The sequence below is a fragment of the Anarrhichthys ocellatus genome, unplaced genomic scaffold, assembly GCF_004355925.1.
Source record: "Anarrhichthys ocellatus isolate YVR2014 unplaced genomic scaffold, GSC_Weel_1.0 scaffold3, whole genome shotgun sequence".
NCBI lineage: Eukaryota > Metazoa > Chordata > Actinopteri > Perciformes > Anarhichadidae > Anarrhichthys > Anarrhichthys ocellatus.
Genome location: NW_022280033.1, coordinates 12,061,116 through 12,078,830, shown reverse-complemented (window position 1 = coordinate 12,078,830; position 17,715 = coordinate 12,061,116). Strand labels below are relative to the sequence as shown.

Genomic DNA, 17,715 nt, shown 5'->3' with positions numbered 1-17,715 from the left:
TCTCTCTCTCTCTCTCTCTCTCTCTCTCTCTCTCTCTCTCTCTCTCTGGTGTCTCTATTTGTCTCTATAGACTGATGTGACAGAGGTGCAGGTGAGTGTTCTTCTGGTGCCAAATAACATGATACATTTTGGCGAGATGATGAGGTTGTTTCATCCAGTAAATTCATTGGCCAAGTGCCTTGAAAAAAAAGTCAAGGACGAGTCTATGGTCTGCAGTGTCCTTTTTAAATGTTTCCTTTTGCAAAGTCCTTAGAATGCTGATGTATTCTGCAATCACAAATCACCTCTATAGACTGCAAGCAATGTCAATGTGTCCCAGAGAGTCTCAACATACAATAAGACAATACACCTGTTCTCATTTTTCATATTGTCAGTATAAGAAATGTCAGAAGTTGGTAGGGCCTTTTTTGAAATGTAAGCTAACATTTTCAGATATTATTAATAGTATTGTTATTATTTTGTTACTCAGAGGAGCCAAGGACCTGCTGGCCCTCCTGGACCTGCAGGTGTCCCAGGAATTGATGGCATTGCTGTAAGTGCTCTCAGTGCTGTAACATTATCCATATCACGTAGCAAATACCAAGATCGGCTCACCTTGAAGCATTTCATCTCTTTCATTTCAGGGGGAAAGGGGAGAAGATGGCGAGGAGGGATTTTCTGTAATTATTATATTTAATACGAAAATAAAACGATACATTGCTTTTCATGGTAGGGCTTTTCACTGAAATATGTGTGTGTGTTTTTTCAGGGACCTGATGGAGATGCAGGTAGACCCGGCTCTTCGGGATTACCTGGAATTCCTGGAAATGACGTGAGTACTCTTTGTTTCATATTGTATAATACATGCAAATTTCATACAGTACATCTGCATCGTTGGCCACAACAAGGGCAATATGCGCTCCACAAGTCTGCAAGGGGGTGGAACTACAAAGTGTGATCCTCCCACCATCAAAGATCATGTTTACACTTTTTAGTCTTGCAGAGTGACCAGTGGGATTTCACATTCAGCATGGGATGTTGGGGGAATGTGTGCAAAAATGTGAGGAATTTATTAAACAGGATGAACAAATTCAAATTTCCTTTTTAAGAAGGTAAACCAGGAACTGTGTGTAATTAACTTTGCTCCCTAGAGTTTAAAGGAGGGTTAGGAAAACATCCAATCACAATACTGGTGCTGACGATAGACTGGCAAAGAGGGACTGTGCACCATAAAGGCTTAGATTGATAAAGTATGATCATAATGCAGTTGTTTTATGCAGTTGTTTTATGCATTATGATCCATTGTTGGTGTGTTATGCCTTGATACATCTATCAGAATTATGAGAACAATAGCAGCTTTGTTGGCTTGCTACTGTTAGTATCTGCTGTCGAGAATCCTCAAAACGGTGTGGAATGATTCCTTTCAGTGCGCTTGTTTGAAATGAGCCAGAGGAATGTTGCTGTCTGCTTGGTTTGCAGTCTGAGAGTTTTGCCCTCTGCCCCTTTGCCGACTTTTTCTGTGTGTCTGTGAAGTTGCTCTTGTGGACGTCACGACGTGCTCGAAAACAGAGCTTTGATTGAAATGTGACTGACCAACATGGAGCTGCAGTGCAGTATATATTGAACCACTTTTGAGGAGGGGGGTTATAGTCTAGTTAATCCCATTTATGAATACGTAGGACTCCTCCCACTGGAGTATGATTATGGTATGATGATGTACATGGACATCTGATGCTGGATTTACAAATATTGACAGATGGGGAAATACATATTGCCTGTTGAATCATTTTCAAATGTAAGGTGAAAATAATTAGTTGCTGAAGTGCTCCAAGTTTTTTTTTTTATGATGCATTAGTTAAGCATGATGTCTCTCCTTTGCAGGGTTTGACCGGCCCTGTTGGAGATGCTGGGCCCGACGGTCCCTTCGGACAGAAAGTGAGTGACTAATGAGCCTTTGCTTTCCTGCTTCAGAGACTGTCAGTGAAATGGTGCCAAGCTGCTGTCCAGTCTTTTTGGCATAGCAGCAGGAGCCGCAGTACATAAACCAATTCCTCATGACAAATGAGACTTAATCCTGCAAGTCTTCTGTGTAATCTCCGTGGGGAGCGAAGCCCCAACATCGGCCCTCATTAGGCTGAACATTGCCGGGTCAAGTGTGGCCGGCGCAGTCATGTGACGAGCTGGAGGAATGTTAACTGCAGGCTCACACGGCTCAATTTTACCTGAACACAGTGTTTCAGTAGTTATTTCTACTTCTATGTATCTAATGTATTTGTCTTTGTTCTTTAGGGTGAACCTGGAAAATCTGGTCCTCGTGGAGCCACTGTGAGTATCTTTTCCTCTCTAGACCCGTCGATCCAAGGATCAGATCAACCGTGACCATCTGGAAATCACATAATCTAGAAGCTCTCTACATTTTATTGTTTAAATCTGTCTTGTCTCGTGTACACCATATTATATACATCACACAGTATATGTCACACTGTATATGTCTCTTTTCAGGGTGTTGGGCCCGATGGACCCCCCGTAAGTCATTTATGCTACACAACAAATACTACAGTTTATATTACATTTTGGTGGTCTAAAATGTGTTAATACTGAATACCTGAAATGTTACTTTGAACAGGGACCACCCGGGCCTGGAGGACTTCTGGGTGAAGTGGGAAAAGTTGGACTACTTGTGAGTAGAGACTGAGGAATGGGCTGTTACTAGAAAATACACTGCAGCATCAAATACGACCAACATGAGCACTGAGGTGGTGGAATGCTACCATTAGCCAATGACAGAACAGACCTGTTTATCTTCATGTGTCGGCCATGGTAACAAAAAAGTGAAAGTTGCTCCAAGCTGCAGTGAAAAATACTGAATGTAGGTGAAGCCACTGCCACCAGAAAGCTGTTTACAGATCGTGATTTGATTCATATAAATACAATGTATCTGTATTTTTTTATTTCACAAGTCCACATCAGCTTACATTGGATTTCAAAGCAGTGGTTTTAGATATAATGTCAGGGTTGCAATCTGGGTTTAGCTCCTAATGTCTCATAGTACATTTAAATCAGCATCACCTTCTGCTATACATGAAACATGAACTTTCAGAGTACGAATAGTAACTTGAAATTCTCCTAAATGAGTATATAACATATACATATAACAAGTGAGCTAGTTAAAATGCATTTGCAGACTTGAAAGCACGCTCAACCTTACCGATTAAAATCTGGTTGAGGTACATTTGTGTAAGAAAGGGAAACTGAAACAAATGTATTTGTTTTATGGATGTTTCTTAAAATACTGAATGCATTTCACCATAGAGGGCACTGATCCAAACAATATTTTATTTTGGAAAACACAAAAAAAGAAATGTCAAAGCATAAACATTCTAATGATAACAAAAGCCTGCATCAAGAGTGTTGACTTGGCCTAAAGTATTTGTAGTATAATGTGTCATTGTGAGCTAGAAGTTAACTTTTGACAATCCTAACTAGAATGTATAATTCACAGTAAAGCAAAGAAGAGCAATGTCCATGCCAGGACTCCTAATGACACAATAGAGAGTGCAATGCATCTATTATCTTTGTGCAGTTTTTGACACATTTGATGTCCTTTTGCAGGGGTCCATAGGTGTGAGAGGGCCACAGGGACCCCGTGGACCAACGGGGGCCAGAGTAAGTGACACAGATTTGCAAATGATTACATTTGACTTACATTTTGGCCTTGTTGGCGATACCACCATTGCACACGGCCTTTTATCTGGTGATTTACAAGCTCTTTAGATCCATCATGATGTTGATAAATCACATTATAAAAGTGTCCACCTTTTTCTCCACTTCAGGGTGCAGCTGGAATGCAAGGCAGTGCTGACCTGGTAAAGCTTTGTTTTTCTGTTGATAAAGAATGACATTTTACTTTTCATAAATTGTCAGGAACATTTTCTTACTTTCATGTTGTTGTTCAGTGTCCAAACTCTTGTCCGCCTGGGACCTCGGGACATCCTGGCCTTCCTGGCATGAAGGTGAGAAGCGCAGATTAAGCTTTTGTTTTGCACTAAAATCCCGTTAGTGCCCAAAAATATAATGTTTTTAATCTGTGCTGTTTTTATTCTCTGTATGTTTCAAGGGTCACAAAGGTGGAAAAGGTGAATCAGGAGAACCTGGGAAACAAGGGCACAAGGTAAAATATGTCATTCTTGTTCGTAACCCCAAAGCCAAGTATTTCTAATCATATGAAATGTTTTAAACATCAACAGTTTAAATTGATACGCACATAAAACTGCATAAATAGTTACTTGAAAATATGAATTTTTCCTCCATAACTGTCACACATGACACAACGCTCCACATCAGAGAAAAATGATGCATGACTTACAAGTGAAAAAGGGATTCTTTGCACCTTTGAGACAAGTATTATTTGCGCTGCTCTATTTCAAGAGGAAGTGATACATGCCTGTGTGTAATGCCTCTCACTCCTTGCAATGCATGGAGGATGATTTATTTGAAATGATGTTCAAGCACAGCTAGCTTCTCCCTGTAATGTGTCTATGCACTATATAAATGGAAATGAGTCTGGGCCTATCTCCCTTTATCACCCCATGCCACGATATGATTTACTGTCAGGCTGCGCCCGCGTACCCAAGAAGGATTTTCTCCTTCACTGAAAGTTTCATGTGGGGGGCCTTCTGCCTGTTTTCCACCCACAGATATAAAGGTGTTTACAGCTCACAACAGAATAACCAGATGTTGTGCCGGGGTTGAAAATGTATAAAGTCAAAACATTAAAGAAGAACATAAAATGTTAAAATATAAGTAAGATTGCACCCTGGGAGAAATGTGATTGTGTAACCCAGTTAGAAACATGCATTGCTTTATTTTGTATTTGAAACAAACAGGAACAATTATATCCTCCATTGATTCTATATTAGATATATAACAATAACATAAAATCTATCAATCAAATATTTCTATTAATAGTTCAACAGTCTGGCTGACTCAGACTTTCATCTTTCAGTCATTGGAGTTCTTTTTTAAGATCAGTCAAGCAGGATCATTTCCTTTCAAGCATTTATGTTTGTTGTGTAATATTTGATTATCAGCTATGTTTTATTTACATGTCTTAATAGCCATTTCTAATACACATAATTAAATGAAGAAATTGCCTTTTTAACCACAGAAAAAGTGCGCATGCAGCCTCACACCTGAGCCCATATCCACCGAAATGGATATGCCTCCTCAGGTCGACCACAGAGTCAGCATATCAATTACTTGTAATTAGCAAAGCAGGAGAGCGATAATTTGAATTTAATTTCTTTGCTTTTGCCCCCTGTGCAATTCACTAAAAAAAAAAATATGGGTATTTAACATATTCAAGGAAGGCTGCCTAATTTTCTAATTAACACTAAGTTGATAGGAGCAGCCTCAGTTAAATGTTTTTACTTATATAATGAAGTTAAATTTGCTGTTCAGTGTTTCATCTGATTGACTTCATGCTGCTTTTCTGCTAACGTTCTTTCTCTTTCGTTCGCTCAGGGTGAGGAGGGAGACCAGGGAAGTCTAGGGGAGGTCGGATCTCAAGGACCAATGGTTAGAAACCACATTTATTATATGATATTAATCTTTTTCTGTGTCAGGTTCTCCTTCTTTTGCTTACTGAGGCACCTTTTTTGTTTGTTATTTCAGGGCCCTCAGGGAATTCGTGGAGCCATGGGAATGTTGGGCCTCAAGGGAGAACTGGTAAATGTTCCTATGATTTCTAAAGCCATAGCACCTTTCATATACGTCAGCTCCTTCCAAAATAACTTGTGAATTCGGGGTAAATTCCATATTAGATATCTATTGAAATGTTTATCATCTAAACAGATTATAATACCAAAACTAATATTGTTCTCCGGCAGGGAGCTCGAGGTCTTGATGGAGGTCCAGGTCCCCAGGGTGTAGCAGGGGCAACTGTAAGTTTCTCCAACAATACACGTGCTTACAATTTGGCAGCAAATAAAGTACGATTGAGTAGCGTGTGATTCAATACATTATTTCAGGGGGATCATGGCCAGAGAGGCGTGATGGGCGAGCTTGGGCCTAAAGGTGAAACGGTCAGTTGACACATTAATAACATAGACCTTTTGAGGTGAAGAAATAAACATGGACTCACTGGAATTTGGCTGTACGGTTTTAACAAAAGCGACTAAATGAGCTGTTGCTTTGGTTTTCAGGGTATTCTAGGGCTGAGAGGAATCACGGGTGTTCCAGGTCCCAAGGGAGGGGCTGTGAGTGTCTGATCAATGATGACAAATAAAGCTTAAATGTCAAATGATACATTTGTCTGCAAACAGCTCATTTCAGTTTGTGCTTTTTATCACCAGGGCTTGTCGGGTATGGACGGTCGCGAGGGTATTCCTGGGATGCCTGGAACAAAGGTAGAGAAAGATTTCTGCTACTTTATTACTAAAACTAGTTCATGATATTAAAATGTATTCCCATGAAGTCTTTTGCTGTTTGGAGCTTCATTCTTTCCCTCTCTGTTTCCCTGCAGGGAGGCATTGGGAAGTCAGGCGTTCCTGGAGAGGTCGGACTTCAGGGGCTTCCAGTGAGTATGACCTTTGACCCCAAACTGACGGACTCTGATTGGATGCACCTCTGTGTACTCCTCAGGACCAGTTTAAAGCGCCGTGGCCCATGCCTGCTGCAGTACAATACTCGTCATTTCCACTTCTGTATTGGATGAACATGTCCCAATGTATTCATATCTCATATTTTATAGTATACAGTAAAGTTTCTGTAGGTTGAAATTTAATAGAAATATTATTGAATTCCATCCCTCTGTGATATGGTACACATACAGCAGGGTATGCTGTGAGACACTAATCTCTGTCTTCGTCTGGCACAAAAATGAAAGGGAAGTTTTTCCAGCTCACTAATCTGTGATTAGTCTAATGAAAAGCACTAATGAGAAAAGGTTGGCAAACACGAGCAGCCCGCCTTTGGCAGCATTAAGAAAGATTTCCGTCGGCGTAAAAGTCGTCACCTAATTCAAATATCCAGTTCACGTTTATCACCTTAAGCTTGTTTGGGTCAAAAGCACAAACCAAATGTATTTTGTATCCTCTAAGCCTTCTTTATCTTCCAGTGTTTCTCACAGCGAGCTGCATTTTCTTTTACAAATGACACTTCCTGGTAGAAATTGTTCTCCTTGTAATTTTTTTGCATCTCTTTAAGACATGCTCTCTCTTTTTTAGGGTTTGCCTGGTGCACCTGGACCAAAAGGCTTGAGTGGCCTTAAGGTTGTTTGCTCCATCAATTATTAAATATTATCAGTTACTTGTTGCATCCATTGAGTTTTTCTAAATTGTCAAAAGTCTGAAAGCAACTTTGTTTGTTTCTGCACAGGGAGACGCTGGTCAAGCAGGCCTCCCGGGAACAATGGGACCTGCCGGCAAAGCAGTAAGTAGCCGCACATGTTAAGACACCCTTGTGATTTCTGTCACCTCCATTGTGTCACTGTATCATTTCACTGTCACACCTCAGGGTGAGCGCGGAGAACAGGGAGAGCTAGGATCTATTGGACCGATTGGTGAACCTGTGAGTATTTCTCCTGCTTTGATTTTGACTGTTTTTTTACTTTGTTCAAACGTTCATTTTAACATTTACTTTCTTATTATTTTCTCTTCTTCTCAGGGAGCTGTAGGAGAACAAGGCCCTATAGGTTCAGCTGGCATGCCAGGTGCCAGGGTGAGTAACAAGCACAGTTGAAGAGTTGAAGAGCACAATTAGATTAAAGTTAGATTTTAACTTAGATACATTTTTTTTTTATCCATGCCTTTATTTTGGAAATAAAGGCTGAGCAGCCAGACTACATGCACTTTTGATACTTTGAGTGAATGGAGCTGAAGAAGGAGGGGATGCCTCAGAGTGTATCTGTTGTTTCACTGGAATGTCTCAGAGAATAGACTGAGGCTGGATCTCACATGAGGTCTATTTTCACAGTAAGGGGAGACTAGTAAGCAGCGGGCTGAATGAGCTCTCTGTTCTCCTGGCATTCCTCAGACAGTCGCTCAGTGATCAAAGGGGCAGTGGCGCACACAAACATGCCCAAAATTATAGTTATTTTACTACTATTGATATTTCAGCAATTTCCGCCATGTTAACAGGTGGTATGCTTTGTGAAATAGCTTACAAATAAAGAGCAAAGTGCATAATGTTGTCTTTTAAAGGCTGTTGTGATCTCAGCATACCTTATATATAAACCTGCTTAGATGTTTCTTCTCATCAGATGTGCATGTTTCTTTGTTGTAGGGACCCAAAGGTGACCCCGGCCTTCACGGTCTCCCTGGTCCTTCTGGCCTGCCCGGGGTGAAGGGAGAGAGGGTAAGAAAACAGCACAGTCCCATTCAGAGACCTTTTACACTTTAGGACAGTTGTCCTAAACAGTAAGAGAGAGAGAGAGATCAATGCTCAGCAACAAGCAGCTGATCAGCTCCCTCTAGTGTGGACAAATCAGAATATTCACAACGCTAATGATCATTTCGCAAGTTAACTCATTTGTCTCGGTTATTACAGGGAGAACGGGGAGAGGGAGGACCCAAAGGAGAACAGGTATAAAGCCCTCATACTAAATGATAATTCACTCTTAACAGTAATGCTGCATTTAAATACAATGTGGGTTGCTTTGCATAAATCATTTACAGATTGTGTTTTCATAGGGAACACAAGGGGATGAGGGAAACCCTGGAGACAAAGGGGATCCTGTAAGTTGTTACACACTGACACTATTAATTTAAGTTATTTGAACTGACACTATTAATTTAAGTTATTTGAACTATTCATAACAGAGGAGGATCTCAACAGAGTGAATTTGCCCTTTCTTTTCTCTGTGTTTTATAAATGGTGTTCTAGGGTGAGTCAGGAGAATCTGGATCTAAAGGAGAGGTGAGTTCAAACAGATCATTCTGACCTGGTGTCTCAGTATTTCGATTGAGGAAGTGCTGCAGCTTTGAAACATTCTCTGGTCGTACTTTCTGTGAAGGTCGGTAACCTCGGCGAAGTTGGCAAAAGAGGTCCCGAGGGAAGTCGAGGCCAGCTGGGAATCGAGGGGCCGCCTGGCACACCTGGACCGAGGGGCATGCAGGGGAACAGGGGTCCACCTGGAGTCAGAGGGTCCCAGGGCCCTGCGGTAGGTCCAAGAGTAAACACTTGAAGGGATAAATGTTTAGAAAAAAGTGTTTGAGGATAACTACAATATCTGTACAGCAGTATGTATCACGTTGTTCAGTTGTGATTTATTCATTTTACACAATAACTCGGTATAGAAGGTGCAAAACAGTCTGGTCAGGGGTTAATATGTAATTTGTTTTGTTGTTTGTCCATGTGAGCAGATTTACCTGATGTACAGTAGACAATTTACCAAGAAACCCCATGACTTATTTTTCATTATTATTTTTTTTAATTTTGACATCAAAAGAGAGTTTTGATGCACTGAATTCAGTGTATTGGTAGCAATTAAATAAAGCCACGATAGTGTTCTGAGTTTTATACCTCCTCTTTCCTAACTGAATCTAATTTGTTTACAATTTTGAATTAAACCTCCCTGTGTCCTGTACGCAATATTTATTTTCCTAGGATGGCGACAGCATGACCCGCCCTACTCTGCCTCTGATTGGCTTACCCTGATCTACATACCGCAGAGTAGGGCGGGTCAGGACTTCACCATCCTTGGGAAAAAAAAGTGGCATCCTGTACAAGTATGTCACTTCCTGTTTTACTTTCAAACCTTCATTCCCACCTACTCATCTTCTCAAAATGTATAGTTAGGGTCTACTCTTGAGAGGATAAAGAGGTGCTCGTTTTTTGAAGTATTTCTTCCTTAAAGACTATTTTTTTTACAGTTTTAAAAGGTGAAGGCCATTAATAAATCCCTACACACTATTATCTTCATATTTTGATGTCCCTTTTATAATTTCAACTTGTGCTCATACTAAAACACTGAACCCCGACATTGTCCAGCAGCAGGTAACACATCAAATGACATCAATATGCTCTGAAAATGTTCCGTACAATAAAACAGTATTTAAAAGCTCAAAAATAGCAGAATTTCCTCCACCAAAGTAATCTTTCAAATGTAGTGAAAGCAGGTCAGTAAAACAGGAAGAGTGCTGTTTTTACTTGGTAACAGTACTGTGGAGTTTTGACACAGTCAATGTTTTAGACATGGTCATGAAATCTATTAAGTCATCTTTTTCTGCCCTCTAGGGTAAAGAGCCAAGCGATCAGCACATCAGACAAGTTTGCATGCGAGTCATGCAAGGTAAGAACTGATAGGCCTTTGACCCCATTTATCATTCCCCTGTGCCTCATTTTATGTCTTTAATCTTTCCCACAATGCCTCATTACACAACCACACATGGAGCCGCCCCTCCGTTGTCTCATTGATCTGGGTGGCGGCTGAATACTCTGAAGTTCAAAAAAGGGACGGCCTAATAACCAAAACATGGAATAAGCTTCAGTCTCTGTTAATGTGATGGATGAAAGATCCCCCTCTTCAGAGATGTTTCTCTGAAGTCACAACCTCTGTTCTCTTCGTTCTGTTGCTCTTACTGTACGTCTCCACAACTCATCTCCTACACTCGTGACTTTTTTATACCCGATGTGCTGAAAAATTAATTTCACCTTCAGCAGACCAGCTCTCCTCCACCCAATGCAAAGAGTCTGATTGGAAAGGAAATATATATTAAAAAAAAAGAGCAGTCAAGCAGCTGCTGCATGAATTTTCATCAGGAGCCATAAAACTAAAATCTCAAGAGCAGAATACCATGCTGCAAGGAGCCACAGGAGATTAATATTAGATCCTTTGCACCAAGAATGTACATTTCCTGTTGCTGATTGCCTGAAATAAAGAGTATTATCTCTTTTCTGCTCAATTTACTGAGGTTCTATAGAAAGAGATTGAAAAACAGGAGAAGGTCGAGGGATATCGTGACCAGAGTTTCACCTCGCTCTGCTTCACTCTGACTCAAGTACAAGAGCTTTTGGACTATCTCCTCTATGAGAGTTGCTTTGGGGCTTTCAGAGATGAGCTTACTTATGCTACCAAAAGGTTCATAACAAAGTGTTATGTATTAAAAAGTCCCTTGATAACTGTCAGCTACAACTGTTTGGAAACACTCAGTGTCTTGCAGCTAGTTATGCATATGAATTACGTCACATTTTGATTTATTTAAGTTCATCCGGTTCATCGTCTTCTTTCTGCTCCAACAGAACAGCTGGCCCAGTTAGCTGCTAGTTTAAGGAGGCCAGAGACTGGCGTGGCTGGTTTACCTGGAAAACCTGGACCTCCAGGGCAACCTGGTCCTCCAGGAGACAATGGTTTCCCTGGGCAGGGTGGAGCAAGGGGCCTTCCAGGACTCAAAGGGCCATCAGGATCTATTGGAATGAAAGGACCCAAAGGTAATGAATATATTGGCATGCATCAAATAAAACAATGACATTTTTGTACACAAATATCTTCATTACGTAATATGTGTTACAGGTGAACTGGGAGACAGAGGCTCCAGGGGGCCCATTGCGCGAGGACCTAAAGGTCAGCCAGGACCTCCCGGACTTCCTGGTGAGTAACTTTTGCCTTTTTAAACTTGCCTTTCTATCTTAAAGGGTATACTTTTCTGAGTCCGTCTATTACAATAACCCAAAGCTGTTTCGCTGCATTTAAGGGCACGGGACTGTTGTAAAATAGATGTATAAAATGAGAACCAATCCTTTAAATGTAGCACCTAGCATCCTAAAATGAATGCTGTGATCACAGGTGAGCCAGGCAAACCTGGCTACGGTCAGGATGGTCGGGACGGGCAGAGGGGACCTCCTGGCGTTCACGGACAGTCCGGTGTACCTGGGCCTCCCGGTACAGCCGGTCCCAATGGTTACTGTGACCCGTCATCTTGTAACCTCCAGGCAGGGGCCGCCCATCAGTCTCTGGATGTGAAGGGACCTGCAGGGAACTAAGAGCCACTCTGACATGGACAGAAAGACTGTTGGATTAGCTCCTCTGAGCACACAACATTTTTGCCATTTTTTTTTTCCCAGGGCCTGCGGTTGGTGTGGTGCCTTCCATCCATTAACCTCTATTCTTGTGAGCATGTTTTGTGCCGGCCACATCACCATCATGAGCCAGCCTCTTCATGAAAAAAAACCCCAAACATTGTTTTTGATGTGCTGCAAAAATCTAGCTTGTTCTTGTGTTTTTTTTCTTCTGAGAGATGTTTTGATATCTTCAGGAAAGTGCGCTCACATTTCTGAGATGAGATTAAAAGACCAGAGATGTTTGTTTATCCCACTCTCCTTATACCCTCTGCCTGCATTTTCTTTTAATGCTCACCATTTACAGGTTTCTTCAATAAAAGCTCCTCGAATAACCCCCCCAAAGCAAATCAGGATCAGGATTTTGTTTGGTTTAAGTGCCTTTTTCCAATTATTTTGTTCTGCTATGTGCTAATGTACCAAAGATAAACCTGCTGAAAGCCCCTTTTAAACATATATTGATCTACTTGTCTGGCTGTTGTTTCAGCGTCGCCGTTCAAAATAGAAAGTAGAGAGAGGATGGAATGTCATCAAGTCACACTGACTTCAGTTTTTTTGAAAATGTTGTAAATCTGTAAAAAAAACGTTTGAATTGTGGTTAATTATATTTCCTACAAAACAACCTGATGTGAGATTTTGCCTCATTGTACATAATGACAACAGAGTGCAGTCGTGCATGTATGGAAAGATATTTTAGGGATGAGGGGGACCCTCATTAATGTTACAAATAAAGAAAACAACACATGAAGTTCTGCATTCTGTATTCTGGTATAATTTTGTGATGATAAATTCTGTGACAAATATGAGCAAATGCAAAATTTAAGTTCTCAGTAGTTTTTCCAAAACCTAAAATAAAAACAAAGATATCACAGTTGACGAAACAATCTCACCTCACGATCCATTTACCAGCTGCTCTGGAGCTTTCGATCATATCACAAGGTCTTCATCAGCAGAGGGAGTTTTCCCACTTGTCGAAATGTAGACGCTCAAATATCCATCTTTTTGGAGCTCCTCAAGGGTGTCCAGTCTAATCTACTGTCTTCCATCTACATTTCCATGACAACTGGGCAAACTCCATCTGCTGATGAAGATCATTTGATGCGAAAGGTCCAATTTTAAATGTACTTTAAGGCGAGATTGATTTTGTCAAAAGCTGTTTCCAAGGTCAAGAATCAACTTTGAACCTAAAAAATTACATTCAGAATAGCATTTAAACATATATTTACATTTTAATTAATTAATTAATTGCCGTTCAACAAACAAAGTGTATCATAAAATACATTTTACTTCTTGTAAAAACAAGAAACCTGTAAGCCAGGCTATGTTAGCGCCCAAAAACACAACACAAGAACACAGGAAATAAAGCACTGAATAACTTTTATTGCACACATGTAAGGCAGGTGCCATTAATCAGTGTAAATAAAAGATGCTGCAAAGAAAGGTGTAAAATATAACCTCTGATACCTGGTAACCACACACACACTGGATCAGTGCTGCCCCTATTCTTTGTCGAAAGTCCAGTAAGTCGACCTGCAGCACACTGATGTCAACATCCAGGACTGTCTGTTTCTACATACAGATGAGGTATCGATTACTTTTTTCAGTAAAAGGCAACAGTTTGTTGTATTCTTTTTTTCTTCTTCTCTAAAATGGCTAATCATGTAGACATGTGGTAAACCAAGACTGAGGTAGATATTAAACAGAACAAAGACTTTCAAAAAGACACATTCAAGTCCCACAGCAGGACATGAGCTTACAGAGGAGCAGAGAGGAGTTACATTGAGAGCAGCAGGCAGACGTTTTTAATCCGAGGGACCGTGCTGAGAGGCTGATCCATATTCCCCCTCATTACAAGCTTATTTACAAGATTAGATTATATGCTGCAACAGGATCAACTTACATTACAATAAAAAAAAGCAATAATGAAATATAAAGTATAACACATATTGTTTCAAAGGACTTTTGCCTTATTTGACAAGCCAATCTTTGGATGTTTAACGTCACTCGATTTGAAGGATGCTCCAACCTCCATCGTTTCAGTTTGCTTTCATCTAACATTTTACACTTAGAATAAATGGATTTTAACTCGGAGCGATGTAAAACTGGCTGGCACCAAATTGCTAGTGAAGTGGGCTGTGACATTAGTGGCCATTTTGTGTCCTCTCTAGTTATCATACAGTTTAGCTAAATTAAAGTCACAAACCGGCGCACATTAATATCAATTCAAGATAAATTCAATATGCGCAGAGTTTGCTCTCAACAGTACACCAACAAGTTCAGATCACATTAGTCCACTGATGCTGCCTCATTTTGAATTTGGTCAAGGTTGGCGTTATTCTCTCCAAGGGGAACCCATTAAAACAAATATTAAATTGGCATGATGAAAGGGCAGAAGCCAATAAAAGGAGGGGATTTTATGTAGCCTATAACCCAAAGAAAGATTGTTTTCCATTCACATTACAAGCAATGAGAAAATGAATGCTGCGTGTCCAGCAGGGGGCTCTTTAAACTCACAAATGAAAGCAGCGGCAGACATTTGATTCAATACCCATCTGAAATTAGACCCACTCACACGGATAGAGATAAAACCAAGCCTGCATGCTGAGAAAGAATACTCTTGATTCATATGTGTAAAAGAAGCCTGATGACTTTTTATGATGTTCAGTATGATGAACTAAAAAAGAAAAGTGTCAAACAGATCTTAACGGATGATATTCAGAAAGAACCAAGTTTATAACGGCACAAAATGTCAGATATACACCCACAGAAGTTTTCAAACATTAATCACATCAGGACACTTAGAAGTAAAATTAAAGCCTTTGAGTCAAAACTCATTAAACAGCGCTCAAAATAAAAGCTTTAAGACAATATATAAAAGTTAAATGTTTTGCGTGATTATAAAGTTTACTTTTTGGTAACGTTGACTCAAAACCTTCTGAAATTAGTTGAGAACATTAAAATGGCTTTAAAACCTCTTATAGCAAATAAATAAATCCAAACCGCGAGACAATACATAGTGACACACAGTGCTGGTCAGTGAGTAAAAACCAGGATGTAGACCATGATACTGTTAAAACAATGAGAAGGTTCAAGTACGATAATGAGCACACCAAAAGCAAAAGTCTGAAGTTATAGTGAAGTAGTCCGATTTCCTTTTTGTGGCTGAAAATCATAAATATACAAATAAACCAGAGGAATCATCATACACAACACCATGTAAACAGTAAATGTTAATAACCACCATCTCACACACACACACACACACACACACACACTCACACACACACACACACACACACACACACGCACACACACACACACACACACACACACACATCAGATCATTACAATGACAACTTGCTTATGTAATTGTATTGTCAGGTCCCATTACAGGCCCCATTAGACAGGAAGAAAAAAAGAAAAATCACAATCACTCATTCAACTTCTCTTCAGAATAAACCAACAGTAGAGGTGAATGTGAGGCCACGTCACACTCATTAAATAAACACAACATTTAAAGTACATTCTTCAAATCTGCCCTCGATGTATTACAAACACAGTAGTTTCAGACAAAAAGTACGAGCTGGAGGTTTTTGTAGTACAAAAGATATGGCGGTCAGCACCGACACGTAACCGACAGACAACAGACAGAAATGATTCAATGTCAATGATTATACTGCAGATTCTTTGAAAAAATGATGATCATGCACAATGTAAATGTGTCAGTGATAATGCATATCAGTAATCCAAAAATGCATTAATCCAACTTCTAGTAATAACATTACTGAATATCCATGCTACATTTACTACAATTATTATTTCCATCTTTACGTACATTCTTGAAGAACACGCTTCTAATAAATAATTTCCATATCAGAAACATCTGATGCACTTTGGTTGCATAAGGACTTTCAAAAATCAAATATTTTCTCACACCTCCACATAAAACAAGGATATTCATTCAGCTAATCTCTTTCTCGCTGTCTCTCTCTCACACACACACACACACACACACGCACACACACACACACACACACACACACACACACACACAAATGTGAGATGTACCTTCTGCCAGCACATTGGCTTATCCAAATAAGGACAGAAGAGTGAAAAGGCACGCCCATTAAGGAGGCAAACAAACAATTAAGATCATGTTTTTTTGACAGGACTGAACTTGATGAAACAAAGTCATTTCATGGTCTTGGAAGACATAATGAGAGTTAACAAGGAATGAATTACATAACAGTAGGGGATGTGAAAGCAAGAAATAACTTTAAAGTACAGCATTGCAAAATAAAGAAAAAAAACCTCAAAAGATTTTCTTTTCCATTCAAAACAAAACCCATCAAAGAATAATCCTGACTGCATACAAATGCTGTTGTAAAGTGATCAAAAGAGGTCAGTTGTGAGTCTGTCCGATAAACCAGAGCTGAGGAAGCGAGGCCGACCGTCTCCTGCTCTGTGGCTGCAGCACTGAGCTGGACGTCAGCACTGGAACATCGTCTGCTGGGTTCAAAGGGGTGGAAGGAGACAGTCACTGGAGTCGCATGTCCCATGAGGTCCACGGGGCCCCGGAGAGCCAGGGGGGCCCTGAGTAGTGATCCCAGGAGGGCCTTGACAGAGAATTAGTCATTATTAATTCCTGCGCCGAGCTGCACTTTATCACATTTCAGTAGGGTGATATATTGCATTAAAGTATATATTACATTATATATGACTGGTTTTAATTCAAAACGCTACAGTATGCTTTATATCCACCTCAGATATTTCTCCTGGAGCTAAACCGATAAAATCAGATTGATACATCAGCCGATATTAGCTGCTTGCAGAAATATCGTGATTGGTGAGTGTTGTAAGATAAGTAAGAAGAAATGGCTTTACAGAAATGCAAAACCAGGCCTGAGGTCATTAAATAACAGTGTCACCATTACGCAGTGACATCGGTCAGACTATCACTTCTATTAAAAATAAATTGTGTTAAATAATTAAATAAAAGTGACTGAATTCTTCTAGGGGCTGTGCAACAATGTAATGACATTGTTCATCAACTTTCAGTTGGAATTATACTGTGACGATATGATTGCATAGTTTAGTGTTAAAACTATTTAGTTCCTTAATCAATGTGTTCAACAGAAACTTTATCAACAACAATTTTGTAAATGTATCATTGCCATCAGGAAAAAGTTACAAAATGTAGCTGCTTTCAGCTTCTCAAATGTGAAGATTTGCTAATTTTCTGTGTTTTATATCATATAAATGAAATATATTTCAGTTTTGGACTGCTGGCCTCTCAGAACTTAAGTATGTTTTTTGACATTTCATAAACCAAATGAATAAAAAACTGAAAAGACAGATTCATCTATATTCATATAGTTTATATTTGACAACATTTAGTTGTTTGAGTTCATGATTTGAAGAAAACGAAAAACAAAATGTTAGACGTTATTGAAACGTGTGCGGAAAACGGTTATTGCAGTGGACCTCAATAGATCCTTATGTACTGAATACATACATTTCTCATACCCATATTGGAAAAGCTAAATAATATATTATGATAATTAATCAACTCATTTACGAGTAGAAAGGTGGAGATCTCTGCCAGGTGTGTCTGCAACGACCACTGCATTTAACACACACACACACACACACACACACACACACACACACACACACACA

The 17,715-nt window shown here is 39.8% G+C and overlaps 2 protein-coding genes across 2 annotated transcripts in view; one reads left to right on the top strand and one right to left on the bottom strand.

The window, feature by feature from the left end:
• Nucleotides 1–12,768, top strand: part of col9a1b (collagen, type IX, alpha 1b) — a 12,975-nt gene extending 207 nt beyond the window's left edge. The window contains exons 2-32 of the mRNA XM_031879449.1: nucleotides 470–532; nucleotides 624–659; nucleotides 749–811; nucleotides 1,861–1,914; nucleotides 2,269–2,304; nucleotides 2,482–2,505; nucleotides 2,606–2,659; nucleotides 3,592–3,645; nucleotides 3,813–3,845; nucleotides 3,936–3,992; nucleotides 4,097–4,150; nucleotides 5,503–5,556; nucleotides 5,653–5,706; nucleotides 5,868–5,921; nucleotides 6,009–6,062; nucleotides 6,183–6,236; nucleotides 6,333–6,386; nucleotides 6,503–6,556; nucleotides 7,206–7,250; nucleotides 7,357–7,410; nucleotides 7,495–7,548; nucleotides 7,645–7,698; nucleotides 8,263–8,334; nucleotides 8,527–8,562; nucleotides 8,670–8,714; nucleotides 8,863–8,895; nucleotides 8,993–9,139; nucleotides 10,216–10,270; nucleotides 11,221–11,409; nucleotides 11,492–11,569; nucleotides 11,765–12,768. Coding sequence (XP_031735309.1) covers nucleotides 470–532; nucleotides 624–659; nucleotides 749–811; nucleotides 1,861–1,914; nucleotides 2,269–2,304; nucleotides 2,482–2,505; nucleotides 2,606–2,659; nucleotides 3,592–3,645; nucleotides 3,813–3,845; nucleotides 3,936–3,992; nucleotides 4,097–4,150; nucleotides 5,503–5,556; nucleotides 5,653–5,706; nucleotides 5,868–5,921; nucleotides 6,009–6,062; nucleotides 6,183–6,236; nucleotides 6,333–6,386; nucleotides 6,503–6,556; nucleotides 7,206–7,250; nucleotides 7,357–7,410; nucleotides 7,495–7,548; nucleotides 7,645–7,698; nucleotides 8,263–8,334; nucleotides 8,527–8,562; nucleotides 8,670–8,714; nucleotides 8,863–8,895; nucleotides 8,993–9,139; nucleotides 10,216–10,270; nucleotides 11,221–11,409; nucleotides 11,492–11,569; nucleotides 11,765–11,961 — 1,965 coding nt within the window. The 3' untranslated portion in view covers nucleotides 11,962–12,768. The remainder of the gene's footprint in view (nucleotides 1–469; nucleotides 533–623; nucleotides 660–748; nucleotides 812–1,860; nucleotides 1,915–2,268; nucleotides 2,305–2,481; nucleotides 2,506–2,605; nucleotides 2,660–3,591; nucleotides 3,646–3,812; nucleotides 3,846–3,935; nucleotides 3,993–4,096; nucleotides 4,151–5,502; nucleotides 5,557–5,652; nucleotides 5,707–5,867; nucleotides 5,922–6,008; nucleotides 6,063–6,182; nucleotides 6,237–6,332; nucleotides 6,387–6,502; nucleotides 6,557–7,205; nucleotides 7,251–7,356; nucleotides 7,411–7,494; nucleotides 7,549–7,644; nucleotides 7,699–8,262; nucleotides 8,335–8,526; nucleotides 8,563–8,669; nucleotides 8,715–8,862; nucleotides 8,896–8,992; nucleotides 9,140–10,215; nucleotides 10,271–11,220; nucleotides 11,410–11,491; nucleotides 11,570–11,764) is intronic.
• Nucleotides 12,769–13,539: 771 nt separating this feature from the next.
• The window catches only part of LOC116379189 (collagen alpha-1(XIX) chain), a 93,992-nt gene continuing 89,816 nt past the window's right edge, over nucleotides 13,540–17,715 (bottom strand). Inside the window, exon 53 of the mRNA XM_031841133.1 lies at nucleotides 13,540–16,652. Within this exon, the coding sequence (XP_031696993.1) occupies nucleotides 16,552–16,652 (101 nt within the window). The 3' untranslated portion in view covers nucleotides 13,540–16,551. The remainder of the gene's footprint in view (nucleotides 16,653–17,715) is intronic.